Source organism: Canis lupus, chromosome 5, assembly GCF_011100685.1.
Source record: "Canis lupus familiaris isolate Mischka breed German Shepherd chromosome 5, alternate assembly UU_Cfam_GSD_1.0, whole genome shotgun sequence".
NCBI lineage: Eukaryota > Metazoa > Chordata > Mammalia > Carnivora > Canidae > Canis > Canis lupus.
Window position 1 is genome coordinate 32,416,895 of NC_049226.1, and position 16,740 is coordinate 32,433,634.

General features: G+C 56.7%; 3 protein-coding genes and 1 long non-coding RNA gene across 7 annotated transcripts; 2 read left to right on the forward strand and 2 right to left on the reverse strand.

The window, feature by feature from the left end:
• The first annotated feature begins 56 nt into the window (after nucleotides 1-56).
• On the forward strand, nucleotides 57-2,070 carry LOC111095875. The gene is made up of 2 exons (XR_005359458.1): nucleotides 57-548; nucleotides 776-2,070. It is a non-coding gene; the product is annotated as an uncharacterized LOC111095875 (long non-coding RNA).
• On the reverse strand, nucleotides 1,006-6,927 carry CTDNEP1 (CTD nuclear envelope phosphatase 1). Of its 3 annotated transcripts, XM_038536644.1 has the most exons (9): nucleotides 6,500-6,927; nucleotides 3,857-3,923; nucleotides 3,639-3,757; nucleotides 3,348-3,419; nucleotides 2,799-2,915; nucleotides 2,469-2,580; nucleotides 1,940-2,024; nucleotides 1,597-1,653; nucleotides 1,006-1,361 (listed from the first exon to the last, which is right to left on the reverse strand). In XM_038536644.1, coding segments are annotated over exons 1-9 (732 nt in total). In that variant the 5' UTR covers nucleotides 6,602-6,927; the 3' UTR covers nucleotides 1,006-1,360. The 3 variants fall into 3 exon arrangements, with proteins under 3 accessions (XP_038392572.1, XP_038392571.1, XP_038392573.1); XM_038536643.1 differs by having other exon boundaries at nucleotides 1,006-1,653; nucleotides 6,500-6,925; XM_038536645.1 differs by lacking the exons at nucleotides 1,006-1,361; nucleotides 1,597-1,653 and adding an exon at nucleotides 1,667-1,835.
• A 746-nt stretch (nucleotides 6,928-7,673) lies between these two features.
• Nucleotides 7,674-13,672, forward strand: ELP5 (elongator acetyltransferase complex subunit 5). 2 transcript variants are annotated; one of them, XM_038536642.1, is made up of 8 exons: nucleotides 7,674-7,865; nucleotides 8,018-8,078; nucleotides 8,171-8,251; nucleotides 10,324-10,544; nucleotides 11,696-11,841; nucleotides 12,350-12,445; nucleotides 12,568-12,668; nucleotides 13,302-13,672. In XM_038536642.1, exons 1-8 carry the CDS (start codon nucleotides 7,823-7,825, stop codon nucleotides 13,414-13,416), a joined length of 864 nt encoding a protein of 287 aa, XP_038392570.1. In that variant the 5' UTR covers nucleotides 7,674-7,822; the 3' UTR covers nucleotides 13,417-13,672. The 2 variants fall into 2 exon arrangements, with proteins under 2 accessions (XP_038392570.1, XP_038392569.1); XM_038536641.1 differs by having other exon boundaries at nucleotides 7,676-7,865; nucleotides 11,660-11,841.
• Nucleotides 13,673-13,927: 255 nt separating this feature from the next.
• On the reverse strand, nucleotides 13,928-15,739 carry CLDN7 (claudin 7). The gene is made up of 4 exons (XM_038536646.1): nucleotides 15,517-15,739; nucleotides 14,618-14,782; nucleotides 14,412-14,496; nucleotides 13,928-14,315 (listed from the first exon to the last, which is right to left on the reverse strand). Exons 1-4 carry the CDS (start codon nucleotides 15,737-15,739, stop codon nucleotides 14,153-14,155), a joined length of 636 nt encoding a protein of 211 aa, XP_038392574.1. The 3' UTR covers nucleotides 13,928-14,152.
• Between the last annotated feature and the right edge of the window lie 1,001 nt (nucleotides 15,740-16,740).

The window sequence follows — 16,740 nt, forward strand, 5'->3', positions numbered from 1 at the left end:
CTTCCCTATTCACCAACCCCGCCCCCGGCCGTCGGGGCCGCCCCGCCCGCTGGGTTACGCTACTAGCGTAACGGCCCTCACGCCGCCGGCGTAGCACCACCTACTGACCGCCCCCCTCACGCTGCCTGCGTAATCGCTTTGGAATCAGCTTGAGGGCTACGCAGCCGACGTAGCCAAGGTGGTTGGTCTGGGCTATGGTCGAAAATAACCGAAAACCCACATTCCGCCGTGCCCCACCGAGCTGGGCACCACAAGGGCTAGGAACTGCCGATTGTATTCTGAGGCTTGGTGCTCCGAAAAGTCTTTTCGGATACAAGGTGAAAAGGGGGAGGGGGGGAAGCAGAGAATTTTAAGGACAGCTATTCACGAAACGCGTCGGTACGCCGAAGGCGGCTGCTGACTCCAAAACAAAGTAGTACCCAAACGGAGAAGCTGGATCTCCGGGAAGAAAGGAGGGCAGACACGAAACAGGTATTCGCAGAAACGCACAGAACGCCTAGGTTCCCAGGAGGAGTGGACCAATGGGGACCGGAGAGGAGGTCCGAAAGGTAGGGACTACGTCAGCGCGGAGGAACACCTTCGGCACTGGCAGCAACGAAAAGTCATGTGATCTCAGAGAAGGGCGGAGCGTCACGTGGCGGCCGCGGGAAGTAGAGCCGGCCGCGGGGGGAGGGGCGCCGGCGGGAGGGGAGGGGGCGGGGCCGAGGGCCGGGGCACTCTCTGCGTCCACGTCGGTGCGCCTGCTCACGGACCGCGGCTTCCTCCTGCCCTGCAGCTCTGGTTCGCCGGGACCCACGGCTGTCCCTCCGACCCCACCCAGGGCACTCATCCTGCGGCCGAGACCCTTCCCACCAAAGGTCGACTCGTTCCCTGCTCCTTCCTCCGGAGCCAGCACCGCTGCTCCCTGACCCTCGGGCCTCGGCCTCCGCTTTGGGGAGCCAGGGTGGATGTGAACAAAGACTCCTCCCCTCATTTCCCAACCCTGAGAGAAGGACCTAGGGCAGCTTTGGTTTCAAAGTTATAATGCATGGTTTAAAAGAGAGGAAAGAAAAAGAGAGCGCGCCGGTTACAGGTCTGAGAGTATAGGAAGAAGGGAATGTAGAGGGAAAGGTTGGGGGCAGGGGGACAAGTTTGGGGAAAATCCAGTGGCCCAAAATCCCAGTTCCCCACCCACAGCCCAGCCCTTGGAGTGAAGAATTAGATCAGTTTTGTACAAGAGTTTTTAAAAAATCAAATCACAACAAAGCTGGCTTGGCTTTTCTTTGAGCCTCCCGGATTACCGAATGTCTGTGTGTCATTCTGGCCAGTCCTGTCTCCACCAGACAGTTTGGACTCTCCTGGGCCTCCGCTTATGTCCCAGTCTGGGGTTTCCAGAGAGTGCGAACACGAAGTTAGAGTGAGGCTGCTGCAGAGTCTGACCCATGTGTCCATCCAGACTCCGTGTGGAGTGCAGGGCTCCCAGGGCAGAGAGGGGCGGGAGGGGCAGACCCTGCCCAGACAGTCCTCACCATGGGACAGGGCATCAGACGGCATCCCGAGTGCTCACCCTCCCTTTCCCCCCCACCCCAACTCAGGTGGAGGGGGAGCAGCTGTCACCAGAGCCGATGTTGGTGAAGGTTTCGGCTCAGCACAGAACGAACATCAGCGGTGAACCTGGGACGACAATAACTTGCATTGGTAGAGTCCTCAAAACACTAGCGTTAGGCAGCCTCATTGGAGATGTGGGGCAAAATGATCACCTTTCTCACATGAAACTGAGGTCCAGTTTGCCCAAAACCCACTGGCTAAAAGTGATGAGCTTTACTGTAAGAAGGCCTGGGTTCAAATGCTAAGTTCTTAAGGGAAAAGAGATAAATAAGTCAAACAGGACATATATTTATTCCCTCTTGGGATCCCCCACCTCCTTTCCTCAGAAACCTAAGTGTCTAGCTTCCCTTACCTGAGGGCATCCAGCATTGGAAGCAGATTGAGAAGGGCGGTGTCGCTGGGGTCACTGAACCAGGATTTGATGGGGATGGCATTGTCTAGGACACATGAAAATAAATGCACGTGAGAAAAAACAGTTCGAGACAAGCTGATTTTTCTTTTTTTTTTTTTTTCTTTTTATTTGGGAATGGGGATCATTGCTTTCAAATAGGTTCCTCCCCCGCCCCCCCAAACTCAGCAGCCTAAATGAAACCTTCCTAATTCATCCTCCAAAATAAAACTAATTTTAAATCACCATATCTCACATTAGCATGAGGCTGGCTTCTAGGCAAACTCATTGCCCCTGTGTCTCACCTGAAGCAAATTTGGTCTGAGCAACATGACCTATGAAAGGTGTATATCAGGGAAGAGGGACATCTCATGTAAAAGAAACCTCTTGCATCCTGACCTACAGTAAACCAGGAATCCCAGGCTCCTGGCTTTCAGAATGCTGCCTCAGAACCACTTGCCGGTCCTGCCAGACTGGCCGCCTTCTTGCATACCTGGGTGGCTCCTATAGGCCCCTGGGGAGTTATCCAGGATGACGATGCTGGAGAGGTCACTGTGGACCACAGAGAGGTCTTTGATGTAGCTGCCCAGTTCCAAAGTGCAGTGCTGGAGGGAAGGGCGAGCTGGGCATCAGGAGGAGACTCGGTCCTGTGACTGCTGTCCAGTCCCAACCTCGCCCTCGGCCAGCCCACTCCCTCAAGGGGGTTAGGTGGTATATGCCTCCCCCTGCCACCCTCCCTCCAGGATCCCATTCCAGGGCAGCTGCCTCAAACTCAGATCCTTCCCTGGTGGACTCCCTGCCAAGCTTCCTCTCAGCCCCTCACCTGTCTGTAGTATCTCCTCTTGAGAATACTCCTGCTGTTGTCCAGTTTATCTGCCACAGCAGAGCCATAAATCTCCATGCTTGCTGTGAACACCACCAGCTCATACCACTGACTCACCTGAGATTGAGCGGGAAGAGGGAGGCGTCAGGAGAGGGGACCGTTCCTCTAGACATACAGTTCTGCACTAGGATTCCAGCCTGGTTCTTGGGGCCTCTCAACAACATCAAACATCTCTGAGAACACAAAACTCTGAAAACCCCCAAACTCAAGAGTCCTAGGCACTGTGCACCCTTAAGATTCAGGGATGCCACAACTAAAGAGCAGGCAGGCCAAGGAAGAACAGAATTACATAAGCACAACAAATGAACCCAAACTGCTGAAAGCCAGCCAACCGTCTTCTAACCTCCTCTGACTGTCCCACAACCTCTCCTCTCTAAAACTGTCGTACCCATTTCTCCTTAGCCCGTGCTTCCTCCGAATCAGCTAAATTCACAGAGCCCTAAAACCATTCTTTCGTCACAGAGCTCCCTGTATTTTCTACAAACTCACCACTTCCAAGAAGAAATCCACATGGGGCCTCTTATGTACAAAAAACCGGACGGGATGTTTGTCTATTACCACCTGCAGAGAAACAGGGAAGGGCTTGGGGGATGGTCCTGAGCACCAGAACACAGGCCCAAAAGACACACCCACCACCCCATTGCCTGCTTCCCTTGTTGAGGCTGCCACTGCTGCCAGGGGACAGGGACAGGGACAAGACACTCTGGGATTGGCAAAGGAAGCCCAGGTCTGAACGGAGTAACAGACACAACCATCGCATCACTTCCCATCCCCATATACCTTGAGGATGAAGTCAGGGGGCGTTCCGGGCCGGACTGTGGGCCTTAGGACCCCATCATGATGGGAGTGAATAAGTGTCTCATCCAGATCCAGCACCAGGATCTTCCTCTTCACCTGACCTGAGCCACAATGCCAAGGATGATGATAGCAACTAACCTCCAGCCCGCATCTTGAACCCTACCTCACCCTAGAGGAGTCTTCCCAGCCAGCACACTCACCTAGCCGATTCCGGGACACGGGAGATAAGGGAAGGATGTCATATCGAACAGTCTGGTACTGAATTACCTAAAAATATCAAGAGAGGAAATTAGAACCCTTGACAAGGAACCTTTACCATATGCTGGGCATCCTGAAAGTGAGGATTATTTCATTCAATCCTCAAAACCGTAGTAATAATAATATGATAATACTGACAAGAGCAGCATCTCATCTCCGAGGCTTAGCCAGGTTAAATAGCTTGTGTGAGACTGCAAGCTAAGAATGATCTTATCTGGTTACCTGTCCCCCCATTTAGAATGAAAGTTCCACAACATGCATGTTGTCTCCATCACTGTTGTATCCACGAGAGCACACATGGTGTGAGGACATATGCACAGATGCTCAGTTAATACCAGGGTCCTTGCAGGGGTGGAGGCGGGATGACCCCAGTGCCATTCGACCCAGGCACCTGCCCTCTTGACCACAATACTAGTGTGCTGTGCCAGAACAAAGAAACGCATGGCCCTCCGCACTTCTAGCCCAAGCATTCTTTGTGACAGCTCCCATTACCTCCCCTTGGGAACCTTAGTGGCCTGAGAGGAAGTCTTTGGGTACCTAAGGGGAAGGGAGGATGAGGGAATCCAGGGGTTGTCAGGTCAGCTAAGTTCCTCTGGCTGGGGGCCACCAGGCTTATTTTAACCAGCCACCTGTCCACTTCTGTGTCTCCCAGCCAAGTCACAAGTGGCAGAGAACCTCAGGCCTCTGACCTGCCTCCTTATTCCGGTACCCAGGGTAAGGCACAGAGCACTGGAAAGTCCCACCCGCCAGGATGACCGACAGGGTATCAGGAAGGCTAGGGTGAAGGAAGGGCCATGACAGAGGTGAGGAAGGGACAAGGACGTCACCACCTCAACCTTCCAGCTTCTCCAGGTTTTCTCTAGAGGCTCCTGTTTCTAGCCCTGCGATCTCTCCCACGCAAACCTAGGAGATCCCTTCCTCTACAAATCCTCTTTGGTCCATCCTTAGGCCTGAGCCTCACCAGAACCAGGCGCTCCCCCCTTGCAAACCACAGGGCCCTCTCCCCTTAATGCCAAGGCATCTGCCCTTCTTTTCTCCCCGGGCCTGGGATGAGGGCCGCAACAGCTCGGGTGTCCTGCCCTGCTATCTCGGGTTGCACATGCTGGGCATGTAGGGAATGCTCCAAACATCTGCCAGGAAGGGGGTGGGGGCCGAAAGCAGACTGGGAGGGAAGGAAAGGAAGACAAAAGGCTGTGGGGTCACTGCTGCCCCAGCAGAGAGTAATTTTGCTCATAACTAGCATCTGGATGGGCTGCAGTGCTACTCCCTGCATCCAGGGAGTGGAGGAGAGAAGGGGGTGTGCTCCAAGCAAGGCCAGGCAGAGAGAACAGTAGTTTACGTGTAAAGAGAACCCCAGGAGCTCACATCTCACACACATCTCAGTATCTCTGACCCCAAATTCTTGGCTGCTAAGGTGTCTCAGGGAAACAGCCCTGCCTGAGTATGACCACCTAGAAACAATCTTCACCCTAAATCAGGAAATAGACTAGAATGGAAGGGAGACACAGAATCCCAGACCAGACCCCCTTCCCCAGGTCAGTAAGTCCTCCACTTCCACCTCCACCTCCACCACCACCACCACCACCAAGGGCTCTCTGGAAATCCTCTGGCCAAGGCAGGCCCTCGCTGCTTTTATTCTTCTAAGTTTTACTGAGGTCTGCCAAAGAGGACAGACCAGAGAACTTCTGCACCTCGGCTTACTGAATTCTCCCCACTCTCAGATGAAAACACAAGAGTACGTTCATTTGATTATGTTAGCTTGCGGAGCTTTGACCTCCACAAAAAGCTTTGACCTCCGAGAAAAGCTCCAGGGAAGGCAACCCAGAGATCCAGAGATACTGGGGCATAGGCATCCTCTTTACTGCCCGCAGCGTCCCTCACAATGATGGGGTCCCCTGGAGAGGCAAGTGTGGCCACAGCTTCCAGTCTACAACTGACAAGCGCCATCTGCCCACAAAGACACCCAAACGTGAATGTGCTCCCTTCCCTGAACCCTAACATAAAAGCATCTTTCTCCGTCCTAGGGTGTCAATAAATCCAGATCCCCACGCTCTGAAATAAGTTTCCAGGCCCTTTTTGGAGGAGTCCCTGTGAAGCGACCCGCAGGGGTCTCTCCTTCACAGTCGAGGCCTGTCACAGAGGCTCTCCCACCCATCCCTACCCTTGACACAGAAGCCTGGCTTTTCCTTGTTACAAGACCTAACATCCACGGAGGTTCCCGGTAGCAGGAGGGTCTTCCGCAAGCCCACGTCGACACAGCCGGTGCCAGCAAACAGGTGTTCCCCTCCTCTTGGTTTCTTGAACAACAACTCCGGCTTCCTTAAAGGGCGCCCCACCAGCCCCCGAGAGTTGCCAAATCCTGTCCCCGACAGCACCCCCCATCTCGGTTCCCCTACTGGGGGGCGCCCCTTCCCCACGGCACCCCACGCCCGGCTGAGGGTGCCCCCATCCTCTAACGGGAAAAGCCGCCGCCAGGACTCCGTTCCGAAGCTCCAACAGAGGCCCGACACTTTGCGAAACCCCGTGAGCAGGTCTGACATGGGTCCCCCCCCCCCCGCCCGCCACCAGCGCCCACCCAGGCTCACCGTGCGGATCTGCCTCCGCAAAAGGTAAATGAAGAAGCTCCAGAGCTTGGCGGCGAAGGCCACGAACGTGCGCAGCCCCAGCAGACACTGCGTCCGCATCATCCCGATGACCCCGGCACCGCCGGCCCCGGGGCCCCCGCGGCCCAGCTCCGCCAGCCCCCCGGGGGCAGCCCCCCGCCGCCGGGAGGGGGAACGGGGGCCCCGAGTGGCAGGAAAGGCTGCAGAGAGGGGCGCGGAGCGGGCGGCTTAGAAAGCCACCCCCGGCGAGGGGAAAGCCCAGCGGAACCGGGAGCTGGGGGACAGGCGTGGGCAGCCCGCGGGGGCCCACATGGGCGGGGAGTGGCACCGTCGGCTTCGCGGGGGTTGCGGGCCGAGACGGGTCGGGCTAGGACGGGGTCCTCCGAGACCGGGAGGGAAGGGGATGGAGAATTGGGGGAGGGGGCAGTGGGGGAGGGGGCCGGGGAGAAGGGAGGGAGGGAGGAGGGGGGGGAAGGGGGGAAGCGGAGGGTGGCCCGCTGCGCAGGCGCGCTAGGGGGCTGCCCGCGGAAAAGGGCGGGCGGGGGCCGCGGCGCGAGCAGAGCCGCGGCGGCGGGGAACGGGCGGGCTAAGCGGAGGAGCAGAAGGAGGGGGAGGGGGAGCCGAGGGGTGCGGACCGCTGGGCCGAGGCGGCCTCCCCCTCCCCGAGGCCGGGGGTGCCTTAGCCGCTGGGGATCGGGGCTGCAGTCTCTGCAGCTCGATTTCCCACTCTGACAGGCGCCATTTTACTGCCCTGAGGGCTCCCTCCTCCCTTCGTCCCCCCCTTCCCCTCTGACACTGCTTCCGGTGATGACGTGTAGTCGCTTCACCAGGATTAAAGTTCCCCTCCTCGGCCTGTGAGGGCGGGTCTGGCGAGCGGAACGGGCTCCAGCGAGGCCGCAGAATCGCGCAAGCGCGGAAGGGGGCGGCGGGGCGGGGCCTGGGGCGCAGCGGGACCGCCGGGAGCGGCGGGGGCGGGGCGGGGTGACATCACTGGCCACCGAGGGGCAGGCGGGCTGACGGGCGCGTGCGGCGTCCTCCCCCTCCCACCGACAACTGCCCCAACGGCTCTTCGGGCCCTAATCGTGGAAAAAATGTCCGGCGTCTGTGCTCCGGCGCTCGGGAGAGGCCCCTCCGCGTGAGCCCCCCCTGGGATATTGCACATAATCACCTTTCATTCCAGACTAGGCTGTGTCTCAGTGGAGGGAGGATTCATGGGGGCCCCGCCCCTTTCTCCTGGAGGGGGCGGGGCTGTGGGCCGTGACAGCATCAAAGGGCGCCGGACAAGGGTCCCGACGCACCTTGGAGATGGAGTCTGTGTGGGGTCTGGGCGGCCTGGTGCTGCTGCGGGGTGAGGGCCTGCGGTACAGGGGGTTCCGAGCCGGGCTCCCGGGGCGGAAGCGGAAAGGAGGCGCCATGCGTCCTAGACCAGGGGTGGTCTCCAGGGACGGAAACGTCCGCGTTCTCATGCTCTCATGTTTCTCCTTCCCCTGCTGTCCCCAGACTCCGTGGAGTGGGAGGGGCGCAGTCTCTTGAAGGCGCTTGTCAAGAAATCGGCGCTGTGGTGAGTATCCCGCAGCTTCTCCCCCGAAGTCCCTGACGGAGGAGGGCGAGGGAAGGCCGGCCCCACTCCGTGACAATCCATCTCTGCCGTAGTGGGGAGCAAGTCCACATCCTGGGCTGTGAAGTGAGCGAGGACGAGTTTCGTGAAGGTTTCGACTCCAGTATCAACAGCCGGTACGTTGGGAGAGAGTGCCTTGGGTGTGGGGTCTCTTCAGGACATCCGTCTACAGCAGCAAGCGCAGGACCTGGTGTGCAGATAGGCATCGGAGGTGTGGGTAAGGGGCTTTCAGGAGGCGGAGATTCCTGAGAGGTGAGGAGTGGTGAGTATCTGGAGAATCCAGAGAATAGACCGTAGAAGCTGAGAGAGAAATAGAGCGTGATAAAAGGCTGTGAGTTTAGTGTCCTGGAAGATGAGAATGAATATGTTCCGGGGGCCTGGCTGGCTCAGTGGGCAGTGCCTGTGACTCTCAGTCCCAGAGTTGTGAGTTCCAGCACCACCTTGGGTGTAGATATTACTTAAAGATAAAATTTTGGGGCGTCTGGGTGACTCAGTGGTTGAGTATCTGCCTTTCGCTCAGGTTGTGATCCAGGTCCTGGGACCCAGTCCCTCATCAGGTTCCCTGCAGGGAGCCTGCTTCTCCTGCTTATGCCTCTGCCTGTCTCTTTTTTTAAGATTTTATTTATTTGAGAATGAGAGATCATGAGCAAGGGGAAAAGGCAAAGGAGAAGCAGACTCCCTGCTGAGCAGAGATTTGGACATGGGGCTCCATCCCAGGACCTATGACTATGACTGGAGCCGAAGGCAGGTGCTTAACCGACTAAGCTTACCCAGGCACCCAAAAATAAAATCTTTTTAAGTAAAATGAATATACTCTACCTTTTTTGGGTTATTCAGAATATCATGATGATCAATCCGGACATAGATTCCAAACTTGCATCAACTCTACCTAGCTGCAAGCTTCTGAGCAGTTTGTTCTAGAGGCAGAGGAAACAGCCTGTGCAAAATTAGGGATGTATGTGAAAGCATGCTGTTTGTGGGAGGTGGAAGAGCTTCCTGAGTCCATACAGATAAAAAGGTACCTTGTAGTAAAGGTTGTTAGCATGGAGAGGAGTTCAGATGTTATCCTAAAGGCAGTGAGAGTCCTTTTGAAATTTGGGAGGAGACTGATAACATCATACCTGTTAGACTACTCCAGTGGCTGATATGGAGACAGAAGGGGACAGCCTGGAGATCAACCAGGAGGATAACCCCTGCAGTTTTCAGGGTGTGCTCAAAGGACAAGTGTAAAAGGACCCCAGCAGGTGGAATTTCCAGGAGTTACAGACTGATGTAGTGAGGAGGTCAGGAGGCTCCTGAACCCACCCATGTGCCTGCTTGCAAAGACTACTATTCGGTCTGGAGAGCTCATTAGATTACATCTGTCTGTTCAACCCTAATTTTGAATCAGATCTTGGGATAAATTATGTTAAAATGGCATAAGAGAAGCAAAAGATAGGAGGTGTCTGGGAAGGAGTTCGACCACCATGAATCCTTAAAAATCCCAGGATTTTTTTTTTTATTTAAGATTTCATTTATTCATGAGAGAGAGAGGCAGAGACACAGGCAGAAGGAGAAGCAGGCTCCATGCAGGGAGCCTGATGTGGGACTTGATCCCGGGTCTCCAGGATCATGCCCTGGGCCAAAGGCAGGCGCTAAACCGCTGAGCCACCAGGGATCCCCGAAATCCCGGGATTTCTAACCCATGCCAGACTCCTTTATCTGCACTGCTATTGTATTAGTACGTAGTTCCGAGTGACTTAATTCTTATGTTCTCTAAGCTGTTTTATCAGCAGGAACCACGTGTCGTGTTGCCTTCTCTTTCTCTTTCCAAGGAATGATACGTTTTAAGCACTACTCAGGAAATAGTTGATTTTGATGATGATAGCAAATATTTATGAAGCATTTACTATGTGTCAGGCATTGTTGTAAAGATCAAGTGGTGCGGTATCTCTATTCTACAAACAGAACCCAATCTCACATTAATTTATCAGGTGACTTTGGGTACATAGTAAAGCCAACCTTGGAGCTCAAGGCTTTGTGACGCCAAAGTCTATGCTATCAATCACGACGTTCTATCTTTCAGTGTTACCTTCCACTGATATTTAGGATATTAAGTCAGAAGACTAGAGCCCTGAAGATCACAGGGTGAAGTCAGGACTGAGGGAAGGAGGGCAGTATTAAGTTATTTCCTGTTTTCCCTCTGCAGGCTGGTTTACCATGATCTCTTCAGAGACCCCTTCAACTGGTCACAGGCTGGAGAAGCCCTTCCAGGGGGACCCCTGGGAGCCTTGCGAGCCCTGTGCAGAAGGACAGAGCCTGGTCCTGTCACCATTGCTCTCGATTCACTGAGCTGGCTGCTGCTGCACCTCCCCTGTACCACCCTCTGCCAAGCCCTGTGTGCCTTGAGCCAGCAGCATTCCCCCCTTGGTGAGACTCCCCTTCGTTCTTCTTATATGCCTTCCCCTGCCAAGGAACAAGCCCTTTTCCATCCTAAGAAAAACCATATTAGAAATTTCCAGTTGGGCCTTATTCTATCTCTAATAATTGTTTTCATTCTAGACTGCCACGATTGCCATCTACTGATGACTTTATTTTTTCGCGAAGTTCTTTCTTACTCATTGGTTTCGTTCATTGAACAGATACGATATCATGTAATATGTCAGGTACAATAGTAGATGATAGGAAGATAAAGGCTGAGTGTAGTCAGATTCCCACTCAAAGTTCCATAAAGGATATAGACAGGTAAATAAGCAATTACTAGATAGTCTGATAACAGCCATGACGATAGAGGAACAGGCAGTATGTTTTGAGGAAAGACGTGTCCTAAAGAGCAAGCAGTTGGCTAGGCAAATTTGGCCAGGCCAGGGGCCCTGGCACTAGCCTGAAGTATCCTGTGGGTTCTGCAGTGGACTTTGGAGCCGGACACCCAGTTTGGTGTTAAGGTGTTTGATATCTCAGTGTTTGAGTTTGCTCTATAAAAGGATGGGGGGGGGGGTGAATTGATAGCAATTCTAGATGGTTCATCCTAATACTGTTTCTGCAGGTCAGATAGGGACAGACGTCAAGTGGTAGCAATTTCACGTGGTTCAACCTAAAAATGCTGGCCCTCATAAGGATTAAAACGTGAAAGTATCTGGTACAGTGTGTTGACACGTGGTAGATGCGCCCAGAAAGGGAGGGAGCCAAAGGATCCCCTGGGGAGTGGATCCAACTGGGATCCTAGTGTATAGTTCCAAAGCCTGCAAGTAGCTCTGTGCATCAGAGATGAGGCAGAGATCAGAGGGGGAAGGTGTTAACCGCATCCTGAAGGCCGTGAGGAAGAGGCTGCTAGGACTGAGGTCAGCGTGGGCCGTGATCAGATTGGCCCTGGTGAGGTGAGGGCTGAAGGAGTGAGGTGAGACGAGCCCGGGGGAGGCAGGACTGGCAGAGGCGCCATGGAAGGTGGGCCTCACCTCGTGTGCTCCTGCCTTACTGTGGGATTCCAGGCCGCTGTCCTGCAGGTTCCCCACTGCCCTTCGCGCCCTACCCTTCTGCCCCTCCAGGTGGCAGCCCCCCCGTGGAGCCTGTCCGTGTTCTAGGCCTGCTACACATGGAGCTTCATGGCCCAGGCCCCATGGGAGCATTGAGCAGCCTGGCCCAGACTGAAGTGACCCTGAGTGGGACAGCAGGCCAGGCCTTGGCCCACATCCTCTGTCAGAGGCCCCGCCAGCACCCAACCCACCAGGTCAGGAGAACCCCAGGCGAGCACTGGAGGTTGGGGTCACCCACAAGGGGCGTTCGGATGGGAAAAGCAGTAAGAGCTGACATGATGAAGTACTTCCTGCATTCATCGTTTTGTCATTTTCCTCAATCTTCACAGCTACCCCGTCAGGTCGATTGTTTTATTATACCCATTTAGCAGCTTGGGGAAGGTTACCCAGAGCTCCAAAGAGTAACTGGTAGAGCCGGGATTTGAAGTCAAGGTTTCCTGACTCGGATTCCGTGAGCTTAACCAAGAAGAGGTGTCAGCTTCCAAGAAACGGCAAAGGAGGAAAGACTGGAAACAGTTCCTGGGGGAGGAGGAATGAGTCCCGATGGAGTGGTTGGAAGGAGGGCTGAGGAGGGAAGAGCAGGTGCCGTAAGCAGCCCATTACATAGAAGATCGGGGCCTGGGGCCATTAGATCCAAGTTCTCCCTTGTTTGGTTCATAGGGTGGAAAACACCTTTCTGTTAATACTCTTTTTTCTCCCCAGACTCAATGTTTCTCCATCCTGCCTGACTTCAGCCTAGATCTCCAAGAGGGACCCCTGCTAGAATCCCAGCCCCACCCAGATCCTCACATACCCCCGGTATCTAGGGGTGCCAGGGCCAGAATAAGGGAATGGAGATGGAAGAATAAAACCTGCAGAGGTTGGGGGTGGTCAGGGATTCCAGCATTGAGGCAGAGTGGCAGCATCCTTTGTACCTACAGGTGGAGCCCACAACTCATTTGACCTTTAACCTTAACCTGTCCAAGAAAGAGAGAGAAGCCAAAGACAGCCTGACACTGCCCTTCCAGTTCAGCTCTGAAAAGTAAGGTTGGGGGCGCTAGGCACCTGGGTTCTTGAGTAGAGCCCCACATGTGGGCTTGGGATGGGAGTGATAGCTAGTTATTGATTAACCTCCCAGACTTCATAGGGGCTGAAGTCCACCTCCAGAGACAAGTCTGGGGAGTGGTTCGCTATCCACTCATACTCCCAACAAGGCAAAGGGGCCTTTATGTCTTTTTTCTGTGCATTGGAGCCTAGGGTCACAGAGCAATCTGAGGCTGGCCAGCCCAGACTCCGGGGAAGTGGCCCTACAGATCTCTAGACAAGAGTGCTGGGAGGACAGGAAGCTAGATGGGTGTGGCAAAGACAGGTTAATAATGACTTCAGTATATGCCTGCTGTTCTCTGCCCAGTGTGTGGGTGGGTGAAGCAAGAGTGGCAGGATCCCTGCCCTCAAGCTGCTAAGAACGTGAGTGTCATTAGGAGAGCGGTATGAGAGTCTCTATCCCGTACCAAATGGTGCTTTGGTACTAACTAAACGGGGAGGTTGGGGAAAGGGACTCAGAGCAAGAAAACCTGGAGGGCAAAGAGGAGGGAGTCAGTCACCTGGAAGAGTACACAGATGTGACCCATCACCCACCCTCACCAACACCAATTCTCCCCTTCTCTGTCCTCAGGCAGCAGGCTCTCCTGCGTCCTGGGCCAAGTCAGGCTACCAGCAACATCTTCTATGAGCCGGATGTGTATGATGACTTGGACCAAGAGGACCCAGATGATGACCTGGATGTTTGACTGGCGGGTTGGACTGGCCTAGAATTGGAGGGGAAAGACCTTGGACCCATAACCATCCTTTGGCTGTTTGCTTTGGCCTTGCCCTGTCCCTGCCCCCACCTTGTTCCCTGGTGTGGGGGCCCTGCCCCGTGACCCGTAAGTCAGAGTAGCTTCCCATCAGGACAAAAGGTGGGGAGGGGGGTGTTAGGGGAAGGTGAAGAAAATGGGAACCCCTCCCCTCCCCACGTAATAAAATTTTTATTTTTCTACTGAAAAAGCAGCTTTGGTAGCTGTTCAAACAAGAATTGGGAGTGGAAGGGACTGAAGAATGGGAAGAGGTGAGGGAAGCCAAGCACCTCAGTCTTCTAGAGTCAGTGGGCAGTGTTGGGGCCTGAGTGACAAGGAACAGTGGCGCAGAGAGAACAGTACATGTTTTAAGCGGAAGCCGGCACATTTAAAGGTTCCAGGTTCCCCGCAAAGATTTGGGGTGGAAGAAAGTAAAGGCCCTGACGGGGAAAAAAAAGAAACGTACTTTCCAAAACATACTTTTTTTATTACTGTACAAAAAGCACATCCTCCCTTTTTGTCTCCCCCACCCCACCCCACCCCCACCCTGGGAACTGTACATGGTGTGCGGGGTGATGAGGCGAGGCTCCAGTTCCACACCCCACCCATGGGCTGAGCTCTGCCCCCCAGGTCATTTCAGCACCTGGGCACACCAGAGGCTGCCAGGCTGGGGCTGGGGGGGGGTCCCAGCTCACACGTACTCCTTGGCAGAGTTGGGCTTAGGGTAGGAGCGGGGTGCACGGTACCCAGCTTTGCTCTCGCTCCCAGGACAGGAGCAAGAGAGCAGGGCACCTCCCAGAATGACCAGAGCAGACCCTGCCCAGCCAATGAAGATGGCAGGACCAAACTCGTACCTACGGAGAGAGGGGGTTGGGGTCAGAAATCCTGCCTTTCCAGACACCAGGAACGTAGACCTATGTCCCCTCAAGAGGCAAGGCTCTCATACTTACTTAATATTCATGGGGACCAGGGGGTTGTAGAAGTCCGTGACAATCTGGTGGCCGTACCAGGAGCAGGCTACCAAGGCAGCAAGACCTGGAGATAGAGTGGTTCAGTGGTTCGGGTGTATTAGGTGACCCCAAACCAGCACCTGGTGCACCCTCACTCCAGGACACAAGGGGAAGGCCCTTGAGCCCACCTGGGGCCTGTTGCTCACCTCCCACAATGAAAATGATGCCTCCGGTCATAGCTATTCGGGCCTTCTTCACTTTGTCGTCTCCCCCACAGTTGGTACACTTCATGCCCATCGTGGCCACAAACATGGCCAGGAATCCCAGCACCAGGGACACCACCATCAGGGCACGGGTGGCCTGCAAGGCCGCTGCGGAGCAGGGGTTAGGACGCCCTCACTGCGGGAAGTGTGCGCGGCTCCCGCCTTCGGGCCGCCAGCCGGGGGCCCCTCCAGCCTGGGGCCCCTCCGGCGGCGGCCTCGGACCGAGCCGGTGGATCCTGCCCCTCCCGGCTCCGCGGCCTTCCCGCCCCGCCCCGCCCTCTCCCGGCCATGGGACCCGCCCGGGGCGCAAGGGTTTCGATGAAACTGCCCGGGGTTTGGGGGGAAGGGGAGGACGGGCCCAGCGGAGGGAGCGGAGGCGGTGGCCGGAGACCCCCGCGGGCCACACGGTCTGGCCCGCGGCCCAGCGCTGACCCCGCTATCGTGGCCACCGGGTTTGTGGCTTCAGCTAATCGGCCGATAAGATTACAGGCCGCCGCCGGCGGCCCGTCTGACGGAGCGCACGGCCCCTCGCCGACCCTGCGGCCTCCGCCGCGCGCCACCTTTTGTCCGGGAGAAAAGGGCGGGAGGCGGAGGCCGCCACCTGCGCGGGGCGGCGGGGGAGGGTCCAAGGGGCGCGCAGGCCGACGAGCAGCCGCTGGAACCCGGGCCCGCGGCCCTCCCGCGCCCCTGCCCGCCGCGGCCGCTTCCGCTTCCTCCTCCCCACCCGCTCCCCAGCAACCCCGGGCGTCGGGCCGCGGCAGCCCGCACCCCACACCCCGCCCGGCTCGGCCGCCCCGTCGGCCCCGTCGGCCCCGTCGGCCCCGTCGGCCCCGCGGCCTTACCCGACAGGGCCAGCACCGAGTCGTACATTTTGCAGCTCATCATGCCGGTGCTCTGCGTCACGCACTCCATCCACAGCCCCTTGTACATGGCCTGGGCCGTGATGATGTTGTCGCCCGCGTACGAGCTCATCTGCCACTGCGGGATGGCGGTGCTCGCCACCAGGCCCGCCCAGCCCACCAGGGCCAGGGCGAAGCCCAGCAGCTGCAGGCCCGAGTTGGCCATGTTCGCCCTCGGATGAGGTTGGGGACGCCGGGTGGGCGACCCTGCGGTGAAACAAAGCAAATTTGGGGGGCGGCCCCACGGAAAGACAACTTGCGGCGGAGTCTTAAGTCACCCAAAGAGAAGGTTTGGGTCGGTGGTCCCAAATCTTTTTGTCACCCGGAGAAAATAAATCGATCCTTCCGGCGGGGCGAGGGTCTCAGCTGGAGGAAGAGGCTCCGCTCGAGGACCGGCGGTCCAAAGAGCGATCCGCGAAGGCCGGGCGGTCCCCTCCGGCGCTCTGGGCGACCCTACTCACACAAAAGGCAGTCGGGCAGTGTCCGCGCCGTCCTGGAGGCTGGAGGTCCCCAAAGTGCCCTGGGCGGGAGACCTGGGGCTGCAGGGAGAGGGCGAGGCTGCTCAGCCGCGAGCAGCCAGGTGCGGGCGGACAGGTGCGGCGCACCTGAGTATATGTAGGGCGTCAGGGGCGCGCCCCCGCGGGCACCGGGAGCGCGGGGCAGGCGGGACCGGAGGGGCGGCCGAGGGTGACCTGACGTCACCAAAGGGACACTCACCTGAGCCGGAAGTCCTGGCCCCCACCCCTCCGGGCCCAGGTGAAGAGGAAGAAACATGAGCGCCAGGGTCACGCCCCTTCTCTGGCCCGGCTCGGGCCGCTGGTGGGGAGGAGGTGGAGGCTTCTTGGGAGTTCCACGCTCGAAGTCAGCCCCTCGAGACAGGACTTCCCTCGGGAGCCAGGGTGCCCCCTCCCCTCTCCCCAGCAGGTGAGCCTGGGTACTATGGAACCAGAGCTGTGGAGGGACGCTCTGGGCTCCTTCTCTCCTCCTACCCTCCCCCCTCCCGCAGGGACTCTTGGTTTCTACTCGAGGTGTATACCTGGCCCTGCCCTACTTTCACCCCCACCCTCTGCTCTTTTTTTTTCAGTTGGCTATCCCAACCGTCCCCAGCTTCAGGAGCCCCAGCTCCAATCCTCAGAACCCTGCTGCCTTCGGCACCCTCCTGGGAGT